Source organism: Canis lupus, chromosome 4 (genome assembly GCF_048164855.1).
Source record: "Canis lupus baileyi chromosome 4, mCanLup2.hap1, whole genome shotgun sequence".
NCBI classification, from domain to species: domain Eukaryota; kingdom Metazoa; phylum Chordata; class Mammalia; order Carnivora; family Canidae; genus Canis; species Canis lupus.
In genome coordinates, this window is record NC_132841.1 from 26,165,664 (window position 1) to 26,183,325 (window position 17,662).

Sequence of the window (17,662 nt, forward strand, 5' to 3'; positions counted from 1 at the left end):
ATCTCTATATGTGTTTGTTTGAATCACATGAAGACTCCCAGTTCTTAGCCTCAGAACTCTCCTTAGACCTGGGCAAGAGGGTCCTCCCACCCTGGGCCTCATACCTTAGAGGGCCCTACTCAAACCCTTCTCAAAATGTGCCTATTCCTATCGGGTGAGGAGTTTGCAAGGACAAAAACAAAAAACAAAACAAAACAAAAAAACAAGTCCACATGCTCACCCTCTCCATAACTGAACCAAACTCTGGATACAGAAGATCTGTCTTCCCCACTGAAACACTTCAGAACTTGCTTCTGGGGCCTGCATGGATTTCTTTCCCAGAGTCCGTCCTTTTAAGCATGGATTGAACTGCCAGTGACATACCCCTAAGCCCATGGAGTGGTCAAGGAGTGTGTGTCTATGTGAAGGGGGATGGAGTGGACACATGGATGGGTGTGTATCCCTCACATTGTGGGACAAAGCCTGAGGCAGGAAAAGAAGGAATGTGAATCTCGGGTCGTCTCTCCCTATGTTGACCTCATGTGGCACTAGGTCTGCGCAATAGGACTGAATCCTAACAAGGAAACCTTCAAAATTTGCCTGGCTGGATTTCAAAAGTGCATGGACTCCTGTGTATGTCCTATTTCCCCCTTTTTTGACCAGGCAGTTATCCTGTGCCTGTCCTACCCCATGTGTGTTGGATTGTATGTACGTGTTGGGGGGCAGACAGCTTGTCTCTTTAGTTCATAGGTCTTCAGATCAAGAGGACCTGTACTGGAGTTGCTGTACTTAAGGAAATATACCTGAGAAGCCTCTTGCTGATGCTATAAAAGCTGGAGGTTTAGGGGAGGGCGTGGGGAGAAGTTAATATATTTTCCATGTAAGAGAAATGTAAATAATATGACCAGATTGTGGTAATTTAAGTTATATCCACAAATTCTTTGACACTCCTTTCAAAACACGGAACTTAATTTCTTTCCCCTTGAGCACGGACTGGTCTTAATAACTTACTTCTGGGACGCCTGGGTGGCTCAGAGGTTGAGTGCCTGCCTTTGGCTCAGGATGTGATCCTGGATTCCTGGGATCGAGTCCCACATCGGGCTCCTTGCATGGAGCCTGCTTCTCCTCCCTCTGCCTGTGTCTCTGCCTCTCTTCCTGTGTCTCTCATGAATAAATACATAAAATCTTTAAAAAATATATAACTTACTTCTAACAGAATAAAGCAGAAATGACAGTGTGACTTCCAAGGCTGGATCATATAAGAAATCGTGGCTTTGTGTCTCTCTCTTGGATCACCTGCTCTAGGGGAAGCCAGCTGCCATGTCATGAGGACCCTCAAGCAACCCTATGGAGAGATGACATAGTGACAAACTGAGTCCTCTTGCCAAGAGCCAAAGGGGAAGCAATTTTGGAAGGAGATTCTACAGCACAGTCAACCTTTCAGATGACTGTAGCCCCAGCTACTACATTGAGCAATCTCAGTGGGAGGCCCTGAGCTAGAATCACCCAGCTAAGCCAATTTTTAACTCACAGAAACTTTCAGATAATAAAATGTTGTTCTAAGATATTAAAACATTCCACTCACTGCTCTCCCCTTTTCACTTCCAGGAAAATACTCTCTCCTGAATGTTCTTTTTAGGCTTCTGGCCAGTCTGCTTGACCCTGGAATGCCAATAACTCCTAAGGTTTCTACTGTCTCTATTCCTAGCCCATCTCTTACTGACTTTAATCACACCCATGGATAGTCAATAATTAAAACTAAAATTTTCATGCCAGTGTCTCCTTTCTCCTAGGCTTCATAATTGTCAATTGGACAACTCCATTTAGATGTGGCCCCTGGGAGATCCCTGGGTGGCACAGCGGTTTAGCGCCTGCCTTTGGCCCAGGGCGTGATCCTGGAGACCCGGGATCGAGTCCCACGTTGGGCTTCTGGTGCATGGAGCCTGCTTCTCCCTCTGCCTGTGTCTCTGCCTCTCTCTCTCTCACTGTGTGCCTATCATAAATAAAATAAAAAATAAAAAAAAAATAGATGTGGCCCCTGGCTCATTCTTATCTGAAATGGAATCATCCTCTTTCCTCTGACTTTTTCATCCTCCATCCTCACACCCGTCCCTCTTCCTGTAGCCCTTGCAACACTGAGTGGAACCTTTGTCCTCCCAGTTGTTCAGGTCAGAAGTGTTGCTCCCAGCCATCCTAGATTCCTCTTCACTTGCTGCTTTGAGGACCTTCAGAATTTGACTCCACCCAACATCTTTAGACTAATCTCTCAACTTTTCCTACAGGTTTTCCCAGCTTTAACTACCTGTGGTTTCCAAATGATTCTTGTCACTTGAAGCATGTATGGCTGTGCACATGCCTCTTTCTAGAATTTTGCTTTTCCAATCCTTGACCTATTCATAAATTCTCCTTTCAGACTTTAGGGCAAGTGTCTTCTCAGTCTGATGGTGCCCACAAACCTCTCTGCTGACATTTAGCACTGTATTTGCAATTCCTGCATTCCCCAGCCTTTGTTGTGGGACAGTTTTCCATGGAGTTTCTACGAGTCTTGCAACTGCTTTTATCCCAAACTATTTTTTCAAGATGTCTGCATAGCAAACAATCTTGAAAGATAGAGGTAGTGTCTCTCTCTAAGGTAGAGGGCAGATTTTATTTCCTGAGACGTATGTCTCATACACATAAACATAGAGTGCACAGCTTCTACATAGGATATTCTGTATCACCCCTGGGGACAGAGAGGGCAAGGGGATCTAATTTAAACAGAACCTTATGTTGCCTGCCATGCCACAAATAATGGTCCTTAGTCTCTGACCTCCAAGTCTCATGTCTTCTGTTAGCATTTATGAACCTATGAAACTATGGCAGACTAACTTGTTAGACTAACTTGAAAGAAAGGTAAAATCTTGGACCCTTCATAGTTCTTGACACCTCTACACACACTGGACCATAAGTGCCTTGAGAGCAGGAAGTGCAGCTAAGTGTAGTTTGCTTCCCCTGTGGGTGATACAAGGTAGTCGTTCTATAAGGGGTGGCTGCTGCTAATGAATGCTGCTTTGGCCTTGGAGGGCTTTGATTTATTTTTTATTTTTTTATTTTTTTGGTGTTGTTGTTTTAGAGAGGGAGAGCTTGTGCACTCCAGCAGGGCAGGCGCAGACAGAAAGAGAGAGGGAGGGGGAGAGAGTATGAGGATGAGCCTGAGCAGGCTCCATGCCCAGCTTGGAATCCAAAGTCCGAAGCAGGGCTCAATCTTAGGACCCTGAGATCATGACTTTAACCGAAATCAACAGTCCCACGCTTGACTGAGTGACGACACCAGGTGCCCCAAAAGGGCTTTGAATGAAAGTACTGAAATATATTTACTGAATGCAACTTTGAAATAAATTACTATCATCCTTCTCCTGGTTATTAGGTATTGTGTACGTTCTTTGTGTTCCTAGAGGCTGTGTTCTGTGGCAAAGCAAAATTCTCTGGGGGGTTAAAAATGCTACAGAGAGGGGACGCCTGAGTGGCTCAGCAGTTTAGCGCCGCCTTCAGCCCAGGGCGTGATCCTGGAGACCCGGATCGAGTCCCGAATCAGGCTTCCTGCATGGAGCCTGCTTCTCCCTCTGTGTCTCTCCTAAATAAATAAAATCTTAAAAAAAAAAAAAAATGCTACCGAGAGCTCACAGTGTGAATAAGCCCTACTGCAGGTTAATGGAGGTGACCAGGTTTTTCAGGAAGGTGGTGTGTTCTGCTCCATTTGGGACAAGACCTCATCAGTCTCTGCCATTAGCTTCACAAAAGCACCAAAAAGGTCAGAGCAAACAGGTTGCAGTGCAGCCGGGCTGATTTCAGCTCAACCTGCCTGAGTTTGAATGAAGTTTTGATCAGGGTTTTCTGGTGCCTGAGCAACGACTTCCTTTGCTGATCCCTTACAGTAGTTCCAACCAAGACCCGGCAAGGTTGCTGGCTGGGCTTGCACCAGGATGCACCTTTACTCCGGGTCTGCCTTGTGGAAGTCTATACCGTCGGGTTTGGGAGGAAGGTGGAAGCTGGGCAGCATTTGAGCAGAGGTGGCTTCCCCTAGGGGCCGGGGGAAGCTTTGCTCATTGCGTGTGTCTGAAAGGCCACGAAAGACCCCTTGGTCTCATTTAAACTTGTCATTTTATCGAGGAGGAAACTGCGATACAGTAAGGATAAAATGCTCAGATTAGTGACTGATTCCAGAGCTTCCATTGACCCTATTTCTCTCATTAGCTCGTTTTTTTTTTTTTTTTCTTATTCCCTTAGCGTCCTCACTCTTCGTGTAGTCAGGGAGCTCGAGTGCACCGTTCTAAGGCCAGCTCAGCAAGATTCGTAAATTTTTCTAGCAGCCTTACTCCTCAAGACAGCTCCGGTCGGGCGAGGGTGCAAAGCAGTCGGATCCCCTAAACCGGGAGGCGGCTGCAGAAGAGGAACCCTAAGGCGTGAAGCAGGGGAAGGGGGCGGGGCACCCCAGGGCAGCCTCAAGTTTGCAGGGAGGCGGGGCAGCTCCGGAGAGCCTCTCCCGCGGAGCCCGGCGCGGCCGGTCAGTTACACCGCGCGGGGAGGTGGACGCGGGGGGCGAGCGAGCGTGGGGCGGGAGGTGGCGCCTTTGTGCCCCGTTTGCCCTCGGGGGCTTGGAGAGAGTCCTGCAGAAGCGCACGCTGCACCTGCCCAGGGCAGACCCAGCTAACGCCCAGCGGACTCCTTCCAGATGCCGCGCGCGGGCAGCGTCTCCGCAGAGCCCGGACTCGCGGCGGGCGGGGGGCCCTCCCCGGAGAGTCGTACGTGACCCCCGTGCTGCGCAGCCGCGCCCAGCGGCGCCGGGGCCCGCGCGCGCACGCGCCTGACGCCCCACCCCGCCCGCGAGGAGCGCGCGGGGCCTCCGCCCCACCCCCCGCACGCGCAGTCCCTCCCGCGCCGCCGCCGCCGTTCCCCGCCCCCTCGCCCCTGGGGCTGCCCTCGTCGCTGCCTGACCCGAAGTCGGGAAGTTTCTGCCTTTCCGGCCCCCGCCGACGGCGACCAGCAGCCCACCCCGGGGGCAGACGGCGGCCTCCGGTCCTCGCGGGCATCCTGGAGCAGGTCGGGGTGGGCGGCGGGAGGCGTTGCGGGGGCCGGCGCGGCGGACAGCCGCGGGGGCCTCGGCGGGGTCCTGGCGGGGGGGGGGGACAGGGTTGCGGCGGGCGGAACGGTGTCTCCTTCACTTCGCCCTCCAGCCGGGGTAGCTGCAGCCCGACCCTGAGCGAGCCCCGCAGCCCGAGCTGCGAGCGGAGCGGCGGTAGCGGCCCCTCTCCGGAGACCACCAGGTACGCCGCGCCCGCGTCCCTGGGGCCCCTCGGCCCCGGCGGCCCACAGGACGCCTGAGCCCGACTCGGGGTCGGCCCTGGCTCCCCAAGATGGCCGCGCTGCCCGGCGGCTGCTCGCCTCTGTGTCGGGGACCCCCCCGCCCCCCGCCTTCTGGCCCCTTGACCCGCGCTGACCGCACTTCTTGTCCCTCCCGTAGATCACCCCTTCCTGTGGCCTCGCCATGGCGACCTACGGGCAGAGCTGCGCGCGGCGTGAGTAGAGCCGAGGTCGCTACGGGATGGGGCGGGGTTGGCTGGGGGCGTCGAAGCCGGTCGACCGGAAAACCGCGACTCCTTTCCCCGAATCTCTCCCAAGGACGGGAACGTTCGCCCCTTGCAGTAGCTGCTCTACTCTGTGACCCCCTCCCACCCCACCCCTCGCAACTGGCCCTGCGGCGGAGGGGCTGCGCGGCGGGATTCCGGATGGAGGGCCGAGGCCGGGGGACTTGGTCTCGGGCGCGTTCACCTTTAGTGTCTCGGACGTGCCTTTGAGAACCCAGAAGCAGACAGTTCTTCAGTGTGGGAGTCGGCTTTTGGGAGGATTGGGTCGCTTTTCTAGAGGAAGTAGTAACCCCCTTGTGAGAGCGCAAGGTCATTCCATGTGCTCCCGTGGGCGTGGACGTGCGCTGTAGAATGAATGGGCCGGCGTGACCCGGCCAGGCTGCTTGCCCTGAGGCCGCGCAGCATTGGCGGAGGTCTTGAGAGTCCTATTAATATGCCTCAAGTGCCACCTGATATTGAGTTGATGTAGACGCTTGAGCGAAACCTACATGATCGTGTCCCGCCCCCCCCCCCCCCCCCCCCGGGAGTCCCAACATTGTAAATCACCAACGCGTTCTATAGCTTTCTCTTCCCGCCCCAGAATGTTGGCTTAAGAAGAACTCCTTGAGGATACCAAGAGATTCTTTTAGGGGGGAGAAGGCTTTGTCTTAGGTTTCGGGTTTTATGTCGTCTGGTTACATCAGACCATTCCAGTGAATTCTGCAGATCTGTCCGTGTGTGTAGATGTACTTACGTGCATATGTGTCTGATCCTTTGTACTGGTTGGGTCCTAAGAGGTGAGGCTGCCGGTACTGTTTAAACCTAGGAATAGGAAGTCTGCTGCTTGGGCTTTGGAAGGAATCTCCGGGATTTGTATAGCCACTGGGGGGGGGTGGTGGTGGGGGGGGGGGTTGACCATTTTGGCAGTGTGTCTTTATTGGTGATAATCTCACAGATCATTAAAGTATAGTTTTTCTGGAGCTCCTGGTAGTATCAAAAACGCCTCCCACAAGTTGGACTGCCTGAATTTAAAGGTGGTAGTGGGTCATAATCTAGTTCCTGGACTAGAAAGTGGGAGAACAGGAACGTTAACCCTGGAATGTTTCTTCCCACCAGCAATGTGTGTTCCTCCATCCTATGCTGACCTTGGCAAAGCTGCCAGAGATATTTTCAACAAAGGATTTGGTAAGAACTTTTTTTTTTTTTTCCAGATCAGAAGTGAAAGTGTGTTTGGACTGCTTAGGGAAATTAATAGTTTTTTTCACGTTGTAAATATATATATATATATATTTAAAGATTTTATTTATTTATTCATGAGAGACACAGAGACAGAGACAGAGACACACACAGAGGGAGAAGCAGGCTCCACACAGGGAGCCCCATGTGGGACTCGATCCCAGGACCATGCCCTGGGCAGAAGGCAGGCGCTAAACCTCTGAGCCACCCAGGATCCCCACATTGTAAATATCGTGCTGTATTAGTTTACATTTATGAGATAACATTTTATTTTATTTATTTTCATGAGATAACATTTTAGATGAGGTTTTTGTTAAGACAGTACAGGAATAATCCACATCTCCCTCTACTCCAGTTTCCTCTCCAGGTTTTTCAAACTGTACCTTAAGGATTTTACCTGTAAGAAAAAAACTGTGCTTTTATTTCCTTCAGATATAATTGGTTGACTGCAATTATATTACTGTTTTGCTTTTGTGGTGATTCCCAGTGGGTTATGAGTTTTTCCAAATGAATTTGGGTTTTCTTCTTAAAGATTTTATTCCACATACCACCCCTTCTACTTTAGATTATTTTTCTTGTTATTTAGACTATTAATCCCAAAGGAAGATAACCTTTTTGGGATAATTATTTTAAAAGCCTTTATTAAAGGGACACCTGGGTGGCTCAGTCAGTTAAGTGTCTGCACTGGGCTTAGGTCATGATCCCAGGTTCCTGGAATCAAACCCCACAACGGGCTCCCTGCTTGGGGAGGAGCCTGCTTCTCCCTCTCTGCCATCCCCCTCCTGCCTGTGCTCTCTTGCTGTTGCTTTTAAATATAAGGGAAGGGAGAAGAAATGTGTGGGAAATATCAGAAAGGGAGACAGAACATAAAGACTCCTAACTCTGGGAAACGAACTAGGGGTGGTGGAAGGGGAGGAGGGCGGGTGGGTGGGGGTGAATGGGTGATGGGCACTGAGGGGGGCACTTGATGGGATGAACACTGGGTGTTATTCTGTATGTTGGTAAATTGAACACCAATAAAAAAATTTATTATAAAAATTTTTTAAAGCTGCAAAAAATACATAAAATCTTAAAAAAAATTAAATGTCTGTGATAAAATAAACTATTGAATATTCTGAGATTTAAGGTGAGTTGATTTTCTGATCTGGCAAATTTTTTGTGCCACATACTCCAAAATAGGCAGAGCTGTGTAGAGTTGTTCGGTGCTGTGTATGTTAGTTTACATAGAATAATTAAAATTTTTTTGTATTTAAATATGTTGTATCAACCCACATTTTTATGCCCCTCTGAATATATGAAGTCTGTTTTTTTTTAATGTGTAGTCAGCTATTGGTATGCATCTTTTATACGAAAGAATAATTTTGTTACCTTTTGCTCTCTACTTGAAGGTTTTGGGCTGGTGAAACTGGATGTGAAAACAAAGTCATGCAGTGGTGTGGTGAGTGTTAGCTATCTAATAAATCCTGATGAGTCTTTATATAATTTTTAACCCATAAAATAGTCACCACTGAAAGATGTCTGCCCATTTTACCTTGAAGAAGAGGCAGAAGTTAATTTTGTCTTAAGAGATTTGCATGAAATTTGATTTACTAGGACTTTTCATTATGATTTTGATTTTTAGGTGTTTTTTTTTTTTTTTTTTTTGCCATATTACCGTAAATGAAGAAGAAGAAGAGGCAGAAGTTAATTTTGTCTTAAGAGATTTGCATGAAATTTGATTTACTAGGACTTTTCATTATGATTTTGATTTTTAGGTGTTTTTTTTTTTTTTTTTTTCTCCATATTCCCGTAAATGCGCAAGGAACAAGACTGGTTATTTGGGACTGTTTACTTAGTAAGATTACAGGCTTGGAGTCCGGGATCCTGTTATATTTTTTTGTAATCCTTTTTTGTTTTGTTTTGTTTTTTTTAGTGAATCCTTACTTTTTATGCCTGTTAAAAGCATAATGAATCTGGGCATAAAAATAACTCTTTAATTTGAGTGTACTAATTATCATAAAGGGCATAATCTAGCAGCCTTCTCTGAAAGTTCTGTGTGAATTTTGTGAATTTAAGAGTCCTGATTTGAATATTTTTAAAGATGTTAATATTTTAGTTTTTGAATGTCTTGATTCTGCCTTAACTCTCGAAGAAGGTAAGATAAATTTAATTTTGTGGCATTTTTTTTTCCTTCCTCAAAAATTTTTTGTATTGATTCTGTTTTGGGTATGAGAATAGTGTGTGAATATTGAATATTGCAGGTTATTTTGATTAATTCATGCTGTAATTGTTAGCTCCCTCAATGCATGTAACTGATATTTATTAAAATTATTAATGTTTCTTAATACCCGAAGTTGGATTTCTGGGGTTTTATATTGATCGTATCTGTCATTTGGCTTCTTTGGTCTGGAAGGAAGCCTGTATTCACCGTGGTTGAGTGACTTAATTGCTCAAGGTACAGAGCAATGACTTTGTTTTTTGTGTTACCACTCTTAACCTCTTGAGGTCTCTTATAAACACTTGGTGTGCACTAGTTGAGACACAAAGGCCTTCCCAAAAAAAGGGAACACTCAGGCCTTAAGTTTAGAAAGCTTATTACTTGCTGGTTGGGGAGACAAAATTTTAAACTAGGGAACACAGAAAAGTATATCTGGTATGAAATTGGTTAATCAAAATCTTTGTTGGAGAGAAAAGGCTTTTTGTGGACAGGGTTAAGAAGGGTTTATGGAATTAAGTTTGAGATCATGGGGCACCTGGGTGGCTCCGTGGTTGAACATCTGCCTTTGGCTCAGGTCATGATCCCAGGGACCCTGAGATGAAGTCCCGCGCTAGACTCCCCACAGGGAGCCTGCTTCCCTCTCTGCCTCTCTCTCTGTCTCTCATGAATAAATAAATAAAAATCTTTAAAAAGTAAGAAGATTAAAAAAAAAAAGTTTGAGATCATGGAGGATATATATGAGCTGGATTCCATATGTTTCTATTTAATGTATATCAACATGGTACAGATCTTGTAGGATGTATCTGGCCCACAGTCCCATTAAGAGCCAGTTCTGTTTTCTCACCTAAACTGCAAAGATGTCCAGTTCATTCCAGAATGTAGAAGCCTAAGTATTTGGTGATGGAGTGAAGGATGTGATATTGGCCAGTGGTGTCATTGGCCCAAGTCTGGTCCCACTGTGTGATCTTGATTTTGTGTCTTGAGGATTCCTTGGGTGTATATAGACTGGCTCATAATCTATACGCTGACGGATGGCAGGGAGTGATGTTTCAAGAGTCATTAATCATTGTCAGGATTAAAAGGAGCTACTTCTATACAGTCCCCATTCCACATATCTGTTAGAAGAACATGCTCCATATATATATTAATAATGCTTTTCTTTTGTATAGAGCACAGGAAAACGTACAAAGTTTTTACAGTGCCAGACCAGTTTAATCTTCCAGGGGTAGATTTTGTTATTACAATTGAGGAAACAGACCCAGAAAAGTTAAGCATCTTTCCTCAGTGTTATTCATTTAGTAAATGGCTGCCAGAACTGGATGCCAGGACTCCTCTAATTTTATATCTAGCGGTTTTTTTTCTAACATAATCCAGTGTTTTTTAATATGGGCATTGAATGCCAAGCTTTGACTTGAAATTCCTATCAAAGTGTTTTATTTCAGGAGATTGAATCTGTCTCACTGCAGAGCCATAGTTATACGAATGTTCTGTTTTCTTTTTTTTTTTTTTTTTTTTTCGAATGTTCTGTTTTCTAAGTGAAGGATTATTGGCCTTTTCTCATATTGATGTGGTTTTTGATATTCTCTCCCTGTTGGCAGGCATCACAATTTCAGGTTGAGTTCTCTTCTTCTTTAGTTTGGATCACCTGTCTTTAGATTTGGCTTTTCATAGGCCAAAGTATGTAAGACAAACTGTGAATCAGAATGCTCAGAGGGTATTTTATTATTTTATCTTGGAAGTTTGCCTGTCTACTGAGCTCTGAAAGATTATTAGATTTCTGGGTGTCTGTAGCAGATTTTAAATTTCAATAAGCCCTCCATAGTGTGCCTTCCTTTTCACATGGTGTGCAATTAGGGATTTGCAAGTTACTTGTATTTGCTACAAACATAAGATTATATAATGCACTTCAAATTGATATCTGTGTTAGATTTTTTCTACTGATGTTATCTGTTGTACTTAATATAGTTTATATTTTATGCATAATAAAAACCAGTTGTAGATTAAATCTCCTATTATTCCCTTTCCCTCCTTTCTTTTTAAATAAAATCTGGTGAGGACTCTTTAAGAAAAACAGAATATTGGGGTTACCGAAGATTTTAAATATTATGGCATAAATTCCAATGGTGGGGTGCTTTCCCTTTTAAGAAATTTCAGGAAACATTTCCTAATAGTGTTGTCAGTTATTATGAATGCTTATTTTGGTATGGGGTCTGTGATTAACCATACTGATGACCTTTATAGTGTTTCATTTACTATTAGGCAGATTGGATACAGTGCCCAAACATTCATCCTTCCCACCTTCCACCTCCCACCACCAATTTTTGAATTCCAAATAAAATTACCTTAGCAGAAGTTTCCTTAAAAGCTGTAAGGTTTTTTCACCTGAGAATTAGATACAGTTTAACTTGTCATTCATTGGTTGGAAATGTAAGTAAGTGTACAGTAAGGCAGCAGTTAGTAACTGACAGGTTAATTTGTTGTTCTTGTATATACAGTAGCAGAGTTAGAGGTATTTGGGAAACTAGAAAAAAGGATTAGTGAAATTACTGTGAATCAGTGTTTTTTTTGTTTAAGTTGGCAGTGATTCTTCTCGGCTTACAAGAAAGTTCATGAAATCATTTATTGTCTTATTAGGAATTCTCAACGTCTGGTTCATCTAATACAGACACTGGTAAAGTTACTGGAACCTTGGAGACCAAATATAAATGGTGTGAGTATGGTCTGACTTTCACAGAAAAGTGGAACACCGATAACACTCTGGGAACAGAAATCGCAATTGAAGACCAGGTAACGTTTTGAACATGGGTTTTGTATTATTTTATTTTTTATTTCAAAAAGGAGATATAGCTGAAAGATTATTTTTCTTTCAAAATAGATCTGTCAAGGTTTGAAACTGACATTTGATACCACCTTTTCACCAAACACGGGGTAAGCATGGACAGATGTTTTTATTTGCTTTAAATTTCATTTTTAAGTAATCTCTACACCCAATATGGGGCTCAAACTCCCGTCCCTGATATCAAGAGTCGCATGCTCTACCAACTGAGCCAGCCACGTGCTCCTTTATCTGCTTTAAATTTAAAAGCATTTCTCTCCTCTTTCTTTAGGGAAAAGATGCATGCACATTTAATGTTTGATAGGTTTCTTAACTGTCCTGTGTGGTGGTGAATTTCTGTTTCTGCCTTTGGAGTATGATGACTACTATGATTGCTATTGTTGGCTTCCCTTCAAATATTTGCCTCTTTTCATTGTCTCACTAATTTGGATAATTAACATGTTTCTAATAGTCTTACAGAAGCAATCTTTTCATGGTGATAGAAGCCCAGTAACTCCAAGTGCCCTTGTTTTTCAGCTCATTGAGCTATATTTCCTTTACCTCTTACTATTATCCTGCTACTACTTTTATTCCCCAGTTAACACTGCAGTTCATAAATGTGCCCTTTGTGCAGAAGTTATGTATGTAAGTCTTTCTCACCGGCATCAATTTTAAGTTAGTTTGTTCTTTTTCCAGAAAGAAAAGTGGTAAAATCAAGTCTTCTTACAAGAGGGAGTGTATAAACCTTGGTTGTGATGTTGACTTTGATTTTGCTGGACCTGCAATCCATGGTTCAGCCGTCTTTGGTTATGAGGGCTGGCTTGCTGGCTACCAGATGACTTTTGATAGTGCCAAATCAAAGCTGACAAGAAATAACTTTGCAGTGGGCTACAGGACTGGGGACTTCCAACTACACACTAATGTGTGAGTATTTCTTCTGTGGGATATTGTGATGCAGCACTTGGGGATGTTTCTGATATCACCTGTTATCTCTTACGAATCTAGGTACAATCTAAAGGATTTCTCTTAACACAAAACATCACCATCCTTGGGCATTTCTGGGCACACCTAAAAGTGTACAGTAAAAAATGTTAGTCTGACTTTTGGTGCTGAGAGAGTAAATGTTTATTTTATATGAGGCTTGATGTGCTCCGGATTTTTAGAAAACATTATGATGTTGCCGAATTACCAGTGTGTTCATTTTACTTAATTGTGATATGTAAAGTGCCGAGTTGGTGGAATTGCCTAAAATGTATGGTGTTTTTACCTAACCCAGATTAAATGTATATATGAAAAGGACTTAAGAATTTTTTTCCTTTGTAAAATAAAGGATTGGTAAATAACAGTATAAAGAAGAAAACCAAAATTTCTCATAATCCCACCACCTAGATATATATATAATCTTTTGTTGTTAATGTTTGGGAGTTTCATCTTTGTATATGTATGTATGTGTAAATACATATCAGAAAGACTGGTTTACAATCTTTTCCTTCCTATCTTAATACATTTTAATAATTTTACTACAGTATTATGTATTCTGCAACATGAATGTAGTGGCTATGTGGTAATTCTGCTGGATGGATCACGATTTACGTGACCTCTTGTTTTTGGGCATAGGTTGGGGATTAAGACTTTCTGGTTTTCAGTGGAGTCCTACAGACCGGTGTGAGCAGTGCCTTTTATTTAACTATAATGTTATTATATCAATCTAGTGCCATAGATGTTACCTTGTCTATTCTAGATTCACTAATTTAAAGTATCTTACAGCAATGACGGGACAGAATTTGGAGGATCAATTTATCAGAAAGTATGTGAAGATCTTGACACTTCAGTAAACCTTGCTTGGACATCAGGTACCAACTGCACTCGCTTTGGCATTGCAGCCAAATATCAGTTGGATCCCACTGCTTCCATTTCTGTGAGTACTACTGTGGGCTTAGATTGGGGTCTTTGGTTGTGGGAATTCATCTTTGGGTATATTGAATTGTGTTGAAAATTTGAATTGTGGTTCATACGACCTCTAGTTTACTCATAGACTGGGATTAGAATTTGTAATGATGCATGCATTTTATGTAGAAGTTTGATACCAGGTCGTAGGAGCTTGCTTAACCTCAGAAACTGCTCAATTAGTGTACATAATAACCCTGAGCTCCAAGCCTATCTAAGCCCAGGGAAGCCACTGTTTTGGGCCCCAGGTCAGGAGTAATAGTATTTTAGTTGTTACTTTGTCTTTCTACATGGAATAATAGTACATTGTTACTTTGACTTTGCCTTTAGGGTTTACAAAATATCTTTTAGATTTGGTCTTCGCAGTCCATGGTACAAATGTCATTTTGCAGGTAGAGATACCGAAGCTTGGAAGAAAAAGGACTTATTTAGATCATTGCTAGGGAAAGAGAGTGGAAAGAAGGGGTAGAGCCAGGATTGGACTTGTTGCATGTCTTTTTGATTTCCCTCCTGTCTAGGGTGACCAGCTAGCGCATCCTGCTTTGCCTGGGACTATTCCAGCCTTAGCATTAAAAGTCCTGCACCTAAAGGACCACCTCCTGCCTATCTTGGGTTCATTGGGGTGGATGGCCACCCAAGTCCTGTATTTAGGCTTTTTGCTATTTCTTTCTTTAGTCATAGTGAGTTTGGGGCGGGGGTAGGAGGGAGTGCAGTGTACTGAGAGTATAGAGGTGCTGGCTCTAGTTTCAGGCAGGTCAGCAGCTGTTCCTCTGTGTCAGTTGCTTACAGGTCAAGCACTGCCTGTACTGTATGTACTGGGAATGAAAGAAAGCTAAACCTTCCTTGAGTTATTTATGTTACATAAAGTGATCTTCACTCCTGAGAATCATGTTTTGATAATTTGGGCGGTGAAGCTTTAGCTCCATTTTTATTTTATGTTAGCAGTTGTAATCAGAGCATGAGAAACACCCAGAATGCTTTTCCCATTGGCAAGGCAATGATTCATTTATTTTTCCCTTCTCTTAATTGCACTGTAACAGTGAAAGCCTTAGGATTCATACAGTATACCGTTCTCTGCTAGCTACATTGCCTTTCTCTTCAAATATATGTCTAAGGCAGCATTGCACATTTAATGCCAGGCAATGTAGTATTCTCATGGTCTAAAAAGGGAAGGCAACTTTGGATCTGTGTGTCATTGAGTGACTTCTGGGGATTAGTTTGGAAAAAACATACCTAGCATTTCCCACCTAAGTGGTGCTGCTGTGCCCCAATCAAGCATCAATACTTGGTGAAGTATTTCTTAGTGTCCCACCACAATTTCATGGTTTACTTCTGTTCTAAAATGGGAGAAACTTGTATCCAATTGTCCGAGGCTCTTAATTTGTTGGGCACAAAGTGGTCACTAGTGAGTGAAGACATCAAATAATTTCCAAATTGTGTTTCCATCCCAGAGGCTGTTTGTCACCTTTTTACTTCTATACTACTGTATTGTGTTCTGCTGACAGTTTGACTTGGAGAAGTTTAATGGATAGGAATTAAGTGGCACCTGGCTTTTGTTTAGCTTAATGGTAGTGTTAAATTTTATTTCACATGAATAAAAACGGAACACTGCATAATTCCATGATGATAGGGAAACCTGCAGGAGCTTTCTCTCTCCAGTCAAAAGATTTTTTTTACAGCTAATTTTGCATTTTATTTTAGGCAAAAGTCAACAACTCTAGTTTAATTGGAGTGGGCTACACTCAGACTCTGAGGCCTGGTAAGTATTCTTGATAAATGGGATTGGGGTTTTAAAAAATATTTTTCACTTCTCAGCTTCTTACTTTGTAAACTCGTCAAAGAACACGCTTACCTTTTGCCACAATTTTTTTTTTAATTCCTTTTTTTCTTTTCTTTTACTGGGCTGTTTGAAAGGTGTGGCTATCCTGATACTTCCCTAAATGCTTCAGCATGCGTCTACTCAATTAAAAATGTTCTGATCTCCTGCATATCCATAATACCTAAGTTAATAGTGACTCCATATTATTTACTATTCATTCTGTAGTCTCTTTCCTCACTTGTACCTGAAATTCCTTGTAGTAATCTTTATTTCTGTAATCAAGGTTCACACATTGCTTTCATTGTTTGGTTTCTATAGTCTTATTTACTTTAAAGTAGTGTTTTGAACCTAGCTGTATTTTTTAGAGTAGTACTTATCAGACTTCAGCATGCATGAATTACCTGGGGACTCTTGATAAAATGCACATTGATCCCATAGATCTGGGTGAAGAGTTCTAACAAGCTCTTAGGTGATGCCAACATCATAGGTTCTTGTTTTTTTTTTTAAGATTTTATTTATTCATTCATGAGAGTCACAGAGAGAAGAGGCAGAGAGAGGGAGAAGCAGCAGGCTCCATTGCAGGGAGCCTGATGTGTGGGACTCCATCCCCAGTCTCCAGGATCACACCTTGGGCTGAAGGCGGTGTTAAACTGCTAAGCCACCCGGGCTGCCCCTAAATAGGAAGTTCTAAAGCCCTTGCAACTTTTCTCCTCTTCAAATAGGGATTTTCCCCCAGACTTATATTTTGACCTTTTGAAACTTAAACAAAAGATTGGTATGAACATTCGCTAATTAACATCTACCACATTTGTTTTCCCTCTTCGTTTCTGCGTATATAATCCCTTTTTTCTGCATTCCTTTAATTATTTAAATACATGTTTCTGCAGACATACAGACACCTTAGCCCTAACATGCATATCCTGAGAGGAAGACATTTTTTTAGTGGTATTGGAAGACAGTACCACTGTTGCAAGTTAAGGAGATTACCATTAGTTGAGCAATACATTATATGCAATCTATATCCTACTTGTCTCTTTATTGTAGATCCTGGTCCAATTATGATCATCCATTAGGGTCTGATAGTCTGGATAGTGTATTGAATGTTACTGTATTTTCTAGAGTACTTTGAGCTTTATTAATAACATTTTTAATGCTCTGTTACTTGATCCCTTAACCTAGGATGAGGCCACCTGAATTCTCTCTGGTATCTCTGGTACTCCCAAGTGCCCTCTGGTGGCTGGCACTAGTAGGTCATCTAATGGGTTGAGAAGGGACAGGCAGGCTCTGAGGTGATTATTGAAGACCACAGACTCTTGAAGTGTTTCAAGCAAATCATGGTTGCCTGCTTTTGTTTACAGGTGTCAAGCTTACACTGTCTGCCCTGGTAGATGGGAAGAGCATTAATGCTGGAGGCCACAAACTTGGGCTTGCCCTGGAGTTGGAGGCTTAATCCAGCTGAAAGAAACCTCTGGGAATGGTTATCAGAAGATTTGGCCTTAATATATTTCCAGTGTGACCAGCAGGCTTCCCCTCCTCCCTCCCCCAAGAAGGTGATCAAAACAAAGGATGATCTGAACAAGAGCTGTATTTTAAATATTTAGACAGTTACTTGTTAGCTGGTTTCTAGTTAAATTGGTTATCTATCTAGTTACCAATACTGCAGTCGTGCAGTCACCTATACATTATTTAAATGTATTTAACTGTTAAATGCGCTACCCACCAATAATGAAATAGACCTTTATGAAAACTGTGCAATTGTGTGCATGTTTGTTTTTATGTTCCTATTAACATTGAAGATTGCCATTGAACCAGAAGGATCAGTGGAAGTTTTAAGATGAGGTTAAAAAATTTCTGTTAAATTCGGCCATCACTAGAATTACTTTTGGTATCCCCAGACATTACAGATTATGAATAAAAACAAGTATACATAATTAATGACTCCAAGTATTTGCAGAGTTTAAACATTTGCCAGGGTCAAATCTCCCTTGTATCTAGCTAATACATTATTTTTCTGGTGAGCATTTTGCTTTTTACCTAAATCTGTGCCATAAAGACCTCTGTCCCTA

At 43.0% G+C, this 17,662-nt stretch overlaps 1 protein-coding gene and 2 long non-coding RNA genes across 7 annotated transcripts in view; 2 read left to right on the plus strand and 1 right to left on the minus strand.

Annotated features, from left to right (window-relative positions):
• The window catches only part of LOC140632050 (uncharacterized), a 17,583-nt gene extending 13,241 nt beyond the window's left edge, over window positions 1-4,342 (plus strand). The window contains exon 4 of one of the 2 annotated variants that reach the window (XR_012029556.1): window positions 4,246-4,342. This is a non-coding gene — a long non-coding RNA (uncharacterized lncRNA). Of the gene's footprint in view, window positions 1-1,284; window positions 3,654-4,245 lie in introns of those variants that run through there. The other variant, XR_012029555.1, reaches the window with a different exon arrangement.
• The window catches only part of LOC140632049 (uncharacterized), a 15,668-nt gene extending 9,531 nt beyond the window's left edge, over window positions 1-6,137 (minus strand). For both annotated transcript variants that reach the window (XR_012029554.1, XR_012029553.1), the window contains exons 1-2: window positions 5,788-6,137; window positions 1,187-1,324 (exon numbers count right to left, since the gene is read on the minus strand). This is a non-coding gene — a long non-coding RNA (uncharacterized lncRNA). The remainder of the gene's footprint in view (window positions 1-1,186; window positions 1,325-5,787) is intronic.
• Window positions 5,052-17,351, plus strand: VDAC2 (voltage dependent anion channel 2). Of its 3 annotated transcripts, XM_072823705.1 has the most exons (10): window positions 5,052-5,282; window positions 5,480-5,534; window positions 6,699-6,767; window positions 8,207-8,256; window positions 11,650-11,802; window positions 11,891-11,943; window positions 12,527-12,754; window positions 13,598-13,748; window positions 15,479-15,536; window positions 16,955-17,351. In XM_072823705.1, exons 2-10 carry the CDS (start codon window positions 5,504-5,506, stop codon window positions 17,044-17,046), a joined length of 885 nt encoding a protein of 294 aa, XP_072679806.1. In that variant the 5' UTR covers window positions 5,052-5,282; window positions 5,480-5,503; the 3' UTR covers window positions 17,047-17,351. The 3 variants fall into 3 exon arrangements, with proteins under 3 accessions (XP_072679806.1, XP_072679805.1, XP_072679807.1); XM_072823704.1 differs by lacking the exons at window positions 5,052-5,282; window positions 5,480-5,534 and adding an exon at window positions 6,315-6,379; XM_072823706.1 differs by lacking the exons at window positions 5,052-5,282; window positions 5,480-5,534; window positions 8,207-8,256 and having other exon boundaries at window positions 6,705-6,767.
• The last annotated feature ends 311 nt before the right edge of the window (window positions 17,352-17,662 follow it).

What these genes read in the sequence shown, in the direction of transcription:
- VDAC2 (XM_072823704.1), top strand. Translation starts at nt 6,343, where the DNA reads ATGTGTCTGATCCTTTGTACTGGTTGGGTCCTAAGAG. An exon ending in TTCCAACTACACACTAATGT is followed by an intron (nt 12,755 to 13,597) that starts GTGAGTATTTCT and finishes AGTATCTTACAG; the next exon opens with CAATGACGGGACAGAATTTG. An exon ending in ATCCCACTGCTTCCATTTCT is followed by an intron (nt 13,749 to 15,478) that starts GTGAGTACTACT and finishes ATTTTATTTTAG; the next exon opens with GCAAAAGTCAACAACTCTAG.